The 10,192-nt window shown below is 33.5% G+C and overlaps 1 protein-coding gene across 1 annotated transcript; it reads right to left on the reverse strand.

The window, feature by feature from the left end:
* Positions 1–5,231, reverse strand: LOC107840934 (glucan endo-1,3-beta-glucosidase 13; the record flags this gene model as incomplete). Its single annotated transcript, XM_047396602.1, is given in 2 exon segments — positions 1–1,086; positions 4,951–5,231. Coding segments are annotated over 2 exon segments (1,141 nt in total), but the record flags the coding sequence as incomplete, so codon positions are not given.
* Between the last annotated feature and the right edge of the window lie 4,961 nt (positions 5,232–10,192).

The following is a 10,192-nucleotide window of genomic DNA, read 5'->3' on the forward strand; positions in this document are numbered from 1 at the left end:
ACGCGTTCTGAAGGTCAGGTTCAGATGCAGAAGGTGAAGCAATGCACCACGTTCCATTTGAACCGGTCGTGTTTCCACCTGCAGGCATGTCTACAACACCCTTTCCAGTAAAATCGAGGTTGTATACACTTGTCTGGTCTGGGAAAAATAAACCCCAGTTCCTCTCTGATTCTAAACCAGGCTTTCTGTTCTCATTGAACAATGAAAAAACATAAACATCAACTGCCGCTCCTGGCTTTGCAGGAGTTCCAGTATCGTTGATAACATGTCGTATCAGATTTGTGTTGTAGGTTTGCGCATTATCTGGAGTTGCAGCTGTCTCTTTCGGAGATCCTTTAGACGGCCAGCCTGTCTCAGTGACCATGATATTGATTGTTTTGAAATTCAGAGCCATTAAAGCATAGTTAATAGCATCAAGCTGAGCATCGAACATGTTCGTGTAGAGTAGACCAGTGTTGGGATCGATCACTTCAGAGGATGCCTCGAATATCGCGTAGTCGAGGGACACATTGGTGGTAGAATCTCTATACGCGTAATACGGATACAAGTCGATCATAAAAGGTGACTGATTCTCAGCAAGGAATTCCAACATCGGCTTTAGAAAAAAAGCGTGACGACTGTTAAATGCCCCGGCAGAAGGTGGGAATGACCGGGATAACACACCCAACGAATGTGTACTAGAGACTTTAATCCTCTTATGAAGACCGGCTTTTTTCAACGCTGTTAACACATTTTGCATAGCAGATACCACCAGAGCAGACGTACTATTTGGGGCTTCGGTGAGTTCAGCACCAACGGTTATGTAAGTGATTTTCGTGGCTGGATAGTAAGGAAGTATGCTGTTTTTCAACCATGTATTGGCATTAGACTGGAACTGAGAAAACGACAGCAAGTCTGAGTTTGGAATTCCAACCATAAGCTCGATTCCAGTATTCGCAAAGGCCTTGAGGACCTGGATATTTGAGTCGTATATCCTTACATATTTAATGTTGTGCATTTGAATGAGCTGCACGGCTTTTTCAGGCGTAGGAAGATCATCAGCATTTCGTCCATAGCAAACTCCAACTCTGCTTGCTCTGCAAATGCCTGCAATATCGTCAGCAGTCAGCACAGGAATATCCAAACGAACTATCATTGGCAATAGAACATGTAACTCACTCTGGCCGGAGAAAGAAAAACTTAGAAGGTATAGGCACACGTAGCGTAACCAGACTCCTACCATGCCAAAATGGCCATAATAATGACAAGCTGGAACAACAGCTATGTACATGACACTGGACTTGTATCGTAACACGGATATCCCATGGTTCTGACTCGGATTCAGATATAGCATGGCCAAACGCCCAAGTAACCAAATTCCGATGACCCTACGCAAAGATTTAGGCATATACTACATCACTATTTGCTCTCATTTTGCAGATTAATTATTACATTATCGATACATCAACAACTATCACACTTGACTGTTAATTCGTTCATCTTTGCTCGTCAGAGATCAAAACTTGTAGGCAAATCTAGTACTTCGGACCAACTTCCTAAAGCTCATCGTAGTTATGAAGAGTAATCTAGAAATTGGTTAAACAAACCCAAGCGACAAGCACCAGAGTAGTACTAGTCGGAACTGTAATCTCCAGAAAGATGGAAATTAATCACATGAGATTACATCAACTGTTCCACATCGTCGAGTTCACAAATATATGCATTAACTTTAATGCTACTATCATATTTATACCGAAAATGTTGGATATGATGTTTGTAACACCATCTAAACAAAACATTATTGAAAACAGCAACCTCAACATAGTCAAGATCCTGTTATTGTACAGATGCAATCAACAACACAAATAAAGCTAGAAAAGAACAGCATGTAAAATGCAACGACCATATTCAAAGTAGTCAAAAACAGTTACTATACAAAACAATAATGCATAACTAATGTATCGCAGCTAACATGTTGTGTCTTTTTACACATGTACTGGACACAAGTCATGGAAACAAGTTTCTAGTATAAGAAGACAATGTGGACCACAAAACCATAGTTATTATATATTTCCTTTTAAGTCAATATACACGAAAAATAAGAAGGGACAAAAACATGGTACTAACTAACATTTCAATACACCTAAATAGGTAATTGCAAGATACAGATTTAGAAGCCAGCAAATAGTTACATACACAAAATGAGTGAGTGAAAATCGGACTCTCAAAAAATGTTGCCGCACCCGTGTCAGATCTTTCAAAAATACACAATTTTAAATTTTCGAAGAGTCCAAGCAACATAGATGAAAAGGGCTCATTACTCAAAAATCTGCATTTTTCACTCGAGAAATGATAAGGGAGGAAGTAGCAAGAAGCATTAAGAACACACAGTGAAGCTCATCGCTCAAAGAATCTGAACTAATGATTAAGGAACTGAAAAGGGTGGAATTACCAAGAAGCATAAGAGCATACGCCGAAGCTCATTAACCAAAAAAATATGGGTAGAACTAGCTAAGTTGCTCGAACTCTTCAAAAATGTCTACGGGTGCGTGTTGGATCCTCCAAAAGTAATGTATTTTTGAAGGATCCGACACGGGTGCGGCAACATTTTTGGAGAGTCAAAGCAACTTAGCCAAGAAGCATCAAGAGCAATGAAAGCTCAACAAAAACATAAGCAGCGTGTAGACTCCCACAAAGTGGGGAGTCTAGGAGGGTAGCGTTCACGCAAACCTTATCTCTACCCTCTTACATGGTTTCCGATAGACAGAAAATTACTACAACAAAACAATACGATAGTGGACGTACAAAACACTAGAGAAATGAAGCTCAACAAAAACATAAGCAGTGTATAGTCCACAAAGTGGGAAATCTAGGAGGGTAGTTCTCACGCGCAAAAACCTTATCTCTACCCTCTAACATCGTTTCCAATCGACGAACAGTACTACAACAAAACAATACGATAGTGGACGTACAAAAAACTAGAGCAATGAAGCTCAACAAAAACATAAGCAGTGTATAGTCCCACAAAGTGGGGAGTCTAGGAGGGTAGTGCTCACGCAAACCTTATCTCTACCTCTTACATGGTTTCCAATAGACAAAAACAGTACTACAACAAAACAAATACGATAGCGGAAGTACAAAAAACTACAGCGATGAAGCTCATTCACTAAAAAACATGATACCGAATCCTCTTGCCATTCTACTCCCTACACTGCGACTACACTACTATTTAACTGAATCCCCAAATGAAGCAAGGTATAAACTGGTCAAAGCTAAAATTCAAAACACGATCTTTATTATATGCCACAAACTAGTTATGATTAATGCAATAACGAAACCACTCAACTGAAACAAGAGGTTAAATATGAGTAAAATGTATCACCAACAACCTAAATAATCAAAGATTCTACATATCGTGAAGCTCATCGCTCAAAAAAAAATCTACATTATTTATTAATTAAAGAAATGAAAAGGGTAGAAGTAGCAAGAGCCAAGTAGCATTCAGCTCAATAATCAAAAAATATGAACTTTAGATTAAATAAATGAAAAGGGCAGAACTATCAAGAACCATTAAGAAACATACATTTATATGGCACATATTGAAGCTTATACACCACCAACAATAACAGCATATCAGTCAGAAAATAAGGTAACAGAAGTACCCAAGAAATAGTAACTACAAAAAAGGGGCAGCCCAGTGCACTAAAGCTCCCGCTATGCCCTGGGTCCGGGGAAGCACCAGTGGCGGAGCCAAAATTTTCATCAAGGGGGTTCAAAATCGAAAAATATAGACACACGAACTATAACCGAAGGGGTTCAACATCAATTATATATACATAAAAAATAATTTTCACTATATAAAATAGTATAATTTTCCGTCGAAGGGAGTTCGGCTGAACCCCCTAATCATAAGGTGGCTCCGCCACTGGGGAAGCACCCACCACAAGGGGAATTGTACGTAGCCTTACCTTGCATTTCTGTCAGAGGCTGTTTCCAAGTCTTGAACCCGTCACCACATGGCAGCAACTTTACCAGTTACTCTAAGGCTCTCCTTAAAATACCTTAACATAGTAACTACAACAACAACAACATAATATGATATTCAAAGGATCAAGAACTACATAAGCAATAACTACAACAACTACTAGCACTGCCCATTACTCAAAAAAATTTGCACATTTCAGTAAAGAAATGAAAAGGGTAGCACTACCAAGAATCATTAAGAAACATACATCTATATATATAGCACATATTGAAGCTTATACACCACCAACAACAACAACAACATAACAGTCCAGAAAATAAGGTAACAGAACAACAACAACAACAACAATAACAACATACCCCGTGTATTCTGGGGAGGGTAAAGTGTACATAGACCATACCACTACCTCGGTGAAGTAGAGAGGTTGTTTCCGATAGACTCCCAGCTTAGAACATATAACAGTATAACAAACACAAAACACAAAAGCATATAAACTAATACAGTATGCAAAATAAACTAACACCGATAGCTAATACAGGAAACAATACAAACACAAGATAATACTATAAGCTATTTATCCGAAATCATAGACATCACCCAACCATGAACAAGAAACTCCGGACGCAAACAAAGTACTCCGAGAAATAGTAACAACAACAACATAATATGATACTCAAAAGACCAAGAACTACATAAGCAATACTACAACAACTACTAGTATATACACATTTCACTAAAGAAATGAAAAGGGTAGAACTACCAAGAATCATTAAGAAACATACATTTATTTGGCACATATTGAAGCTTACACACCAACAACAACAACATAACATTCCACAAAATAAGGTAACAGAAGCACCCAAGAAATAGTAACTACAACAACATAATATGATATTCAAAGAACCAAGAACCACATAAGCAATACCACAACAAACACTAGCATTTACACAGTTCACTAAAGAAAATGAAAGGGGTATTATACTTACCAAGAATCATTAACAGCAATGAAGCTACAAACATGACACTCAATACTCTTGCCATATTCAACTCCCTTCACACTACTACTACAACTAGTATTTTGCTTGTTCTCTTTATTCTTCACTTCAACTTCACTTTTTTCTTTATTCACAACGGCTGTTTCTGAGCTCAACAAGACAGTGGCAGTCACTGCAAATATTGTACACAAATTACTGTGTACTTTCACAAGTTAGTGAATTTGTGTCAGCAAACGGATTCAAGAATATATTATCAAATGGAGTTAAGAGAATTGGCCCTCGATTCCGTAGCTTTAATTAAAAATAGTAAATAAATTGTGTACAGTTATGTTTGGCATATTAGCATGTCTGTCCCCAAAGAAAAGTATATATACACACATTATTATACACAACATTAAAATAAGAGTTAATGGTCAATAACAATAACATATACATATTCTTGGAGTATGATAAATAATATGTATATATCCACACACGTATCTATTTCTATCATTAATGAAATAGTACGTATATATATATCTTCACACTAACAATAGTACTAATATATATGTATCCAAAATATAATAGAGGGTATATAGGTATTATTTATCATAGTTCAAAGATATATTTGAGTACGTTTACTCTTGAACTATGATAAATAATATGTATATACTCATTAACAGAGCTAGAATTTTCACTAAAGGGTTTATTAATAAACATACGAACTAACGAAGGAGGTTCAACATCTACTAGATATGCATAAGAAAATAATTTTAAATATATTTATATAGCATAATTTTCCGACGAAGGGGATTCGGATGAACCCCTTACTTGAAGGGTAGCTTCGCCTTTGTATATACTGTCTATCATAATTTGGGTACATACATATGTCCCTACCGTTAGTGTGAATGGTATATACATATCATTTCATTAACGGTAAGGTTATATGTGTACGCAAAGTATGACGAAGAGTATATTCCTATCATTTATATAGTTTAGGGGTAAATTTGTCCTTTTTTGTAACATATATAACGGTATTACTTTTTTGCGAGTTTCGAATGACAACGATATCACCATACTTAGTAAAGTTCCATAAGTAAGATATGAGAAAAATAAAATATACGTAAATCTCATCACTAACTCATTAAGTTAGAGAGGCTTTTTCAAAAACTCTCGACTTTAGTGCAGAAAATTCAAGTACAAAAAAGAAGAAAATCTAGCATGTAACATTAGTCTTTACTTAAAATTTTAATCTTTTATCAAAATATAATACGATATTGAGTAGGTTAGATATTTAATTTCAATCGACAATAAGCATATACAGGCTAACTCATAATTGAAGTGTGTTTTAATACAATTCACGAAAAGATAATTATTTATACGTCCTCTTTTATGTGGCTACTGAAAATAGCGCGTTTTTCAATGCACAAAAGTAGGAATAAGTTCAACGTATATTCTATTTTCGTTGAACTTCACTTATGAGATTATAGTATCTAAATCTCACCATATTTTTGTGAAAGCTTAAATGGTACTTTGGCATATTGGATTCATTGTATTTCTAGTATTTGATTTGGAGTTCGACTAATTAAAATATGTATTTAAAAGGTATGTAATTTGAGGTAATTAATTTTGATTCGCGTAAAGAAAATTTGTGTGGGATAAGATACTCTGTATTCTACGTGAGTACATTCTCGGAATTTAAACACAAGATATTTAACTAAGGATGAAAATATATTAACGATCTAGTAATTTATATTCGCATCAAAAAGGTCCACATTAGAAAAATTCCTTCCAAAAAAGGTATTTTATTCTCAAGAATCAACACGAAATATTATTTTTAGACGGTAAAAGATCCCACATATAATTTTCAACTATGATTAATTATATTTTGATTTTTTTATACGTAGTTGAATAATTTTAAGAACCATATTTAATTATAGAGCCATCAATATGGGTCAGGCCCGTTGAGGCGGCCCACCCCGACCTGTAATTTGATGGAATTGAGCTTCAGTTTTTGGAGCCTGTTTAAGAACAAGACTTTTTAGTCCGACCCGTATAAGCCTGTGGGCCGTGGGGCTTGAGTAATGTGGGTTGGGCTAGCCCGTGGGCCGACCCATAAATCAAATATATGCAACTATTTAGATTGCTTATCAGTATTTTTATTTGGTTCGAATGATATCATGTGAAAAATTATTTAATTTTGCTATTAGGAGTATTTTTTTTGGAGTGTTGGAGACTTGATTAACAAGTATTAACACTATGTAATATTGTTTGATAATATTTAACTTTATTAACATTCTAAAATTAAATTATAAAATATTATTTTTTAGAAAGTGGACTGGCCCGTGAGGCTCGCAGCCCACAAAGTAATGGTGTGAGTTTGGTGCTTTTTGCCCATTAAAACCTGACCCGTCAAATTCAAAGCCCGTGTGCACTAGTCTAGATGGGTTAAACCGACCCATATGGACATCTCTATTTAAATAGTTGCTATTGTAACTTTCCATGTTCATTGAATTTAAATTATTAATGCATTTGTTCTGCTTAGAGCAATCTACTCATTTTTCGAAAATTAGAAATATTATGGTGTTAAAAATATTATGAGTTCTAAAAATTACGAGTTAATTCACAAAAGGCAAAAAATTGTTAAATTAAATATATTTTTAGGATCAACTCATGATTTTTAGAACTCATAATACATAAATAATCAACTATTTTATTATGTTGCAACAATAATATATTCAGTATAATATCACTTATGTAAATTCATAATTTATAAAATTGTCTTGTTATGAAAATGTGGTAGGTTCAAAATTTAAGACTCAACTGAGCTTCAGTACAAAAAAAAATTCTAAATTCTGAAATAAAATCTATAGGATCTATTAGGTCCATAAAAGTTTTTTTTTCTAATATTTGAAAAAATAATTTTGGATTATTTCAAATAAATACTTGATTATTAAATTTATCTATATTTAAATGAGCTAAACTAAATTAAGCTACGAAATGATAAGTCAATAACTAGTATAACTTAAACAGAATAAATAAATTATATTTTTATGAACTAATTTTATGATTAGTTAATAGCTAATATCAGCTTAAATAGAATAAATAAATCACATTTTTATGAACTAATTTTATGATTAATCAATAGCTAATATCAATCTAAACAAAATAAATAAATTATATTTTCATGAATTAATTTTATGATAAGTCAATAGCTAATGTTAACTTAAACAGAATAAATAAATCATATTTTCATAAACTAATTTATGATTAATCGATAGCTAATATCAATTTAAATAGAATAAACAAATTATATTTTTATGAACTAATTTTATAATTAGTCAATAACTAATATCAACTTAAACAGAATAAATAAATTATATTTTTATGAACTAATTTTATCATAAATAGACCAACAAGAATCACTTTAAGTGAGTGGACAAAAGATTTGTGGGGAGAAGTATAAGACATGAATAGACTGATTAGCATAAAATATAAAAGAAAAAGAGAAATGTTATAAAAGAAATTTTATATATCTATATATCTATCTATCTATCTATCTATATATATATATATATATATGCAATTTCTATAATATTCCATTGTGGAGATAACATTGGCTATTTACCTTAATACCCTTTACTCCTAAATTATTAGAGGGAAAAAATACTCTTCAAAAATTTATCTTTATATTTTCCCAAGTTACGTTACGCTACGCATGGTTAAATAACTTTATAAGTTTTATTTAAAGAGGTAAAAATTTAAAATTAATTCATTTAAAAAGAAAATTGTGCAACTACTTCATACTGTGCACGTTCACTTGAAAAATCAATTAAAAATCAACTATGCCTTAATTTAATTTAGAAAATAATTAAAGATATGTTTATTTTGAAGATGTCAATATTATACTTCAACAAATATTATATTATTTTAAAAAGGAAAAAAAAAAAAAAGAAGAGACATTATTAAAATATATTGGCCTTGTGGGAACCCGTTTCTACTTGAGAAAATTGATTGTGATTGATTGATAAAGCTATATTTAGGAACGTAAATTCTGACAGTTTGAAGCTTAGTTATAAAAAAGTGAACATTTTATATATATAATTACTGAAAATCTCAAATTTTGATCTATGAAGATACATATTAACTCTCGATATATCAAATAAAGATACATTTTTTCTTTTGTAAGATACATAATTAACTTCCGATATATTTTTTTTCTTGTAAAGATACATAATTAGCTCCCGATAAATTTTTTCCGTTTTTAGCGTTGTTGAAATATATAATTTGCTTCCCGATACATCCAACGAAGATACATAATTAGTTGTGATTTTTGTAATTACTTTATGAGGGTGAAGATTTTTGTAAATAAGGTACGTTAAGGTGTATGTTTATGTTGTTTTTTCTTAAATTAATGATATTTTAGCTTCTTAGCTAATATGACTACAAGACTTTTGCCATGTAAATAATGTTGGTATGAACACTAAGGGATCGTTTGGTGTGAGGTATTAAATTAAATAGTCCCGAAATAAAATAAGTCTCGGGATAAAATTTTTAGAGCACTGTCAAGGTTGGGATAAACTTATCCCACCATTTACACCATAGTGATGGAATAAGTTATCCCAAATACATGGTGGGATAACTAATTCCGAGATTAATTATCCCAATATAACTCTTTCCCAACCAAACGACCCCTTAACAGCATACTAAATGCAATCCCACGAATGCGATCTAGTGAAGACCCCGTGTGCACACCGACCTTGCCCCTACCTTGCAAAATAGAGAAATTATTTCCGATAGACCGTTCATGGGCGGAGCCACCTATATCAAACGATGGTCAGGTGTACATCCTTCGTCAGAAAATATGTTGTGTATATAGTCTCAACGTTAGCTGTTATGAATGTGTATTTAATTTTGCACACCCTTAACACAACTGAGAAGAAAATCTACACACTCTTCGTCAAATTCCTGACCCCGCCACTGCCTTCGTTAAAGAAAAAGCATTTCAAAGCAGTCCGAGAAAAGAAAATAACGAGGGTAAAGAGGCCGCGACAAAATACTAAAGAAAGCACGATAAAGCATTCGCAAAAGGAACAACAACTACAACCTAAGTTGCTCGGACTCTCCAAAAATGTTGCCGCACCCGTGTCGGATCCTGCTAAATGTACTACTTTTGAAGGATCCGACCCGCACCCCATGACATTTTTGAAGAGTCCGAGCAACTCAGACTATTAGTATGAAAGGATACTGGTAA

The sequence above is a fragment of the Capsicum annuum genome, chromosome 9, assembly GCF_002878395.1.
Source record: "Capsicum annuum cultivar UCD-10X-F1 chromosome 9, UCD10Xv1.1, whole genome shotgun sequence".
Taxonomy (NCBI): Eukaryota; Viridiplantae; Streptophyta; class Magnoliopsida; order Solanales; family Solanaceae; genus Capsicum; species Capsicum annuum.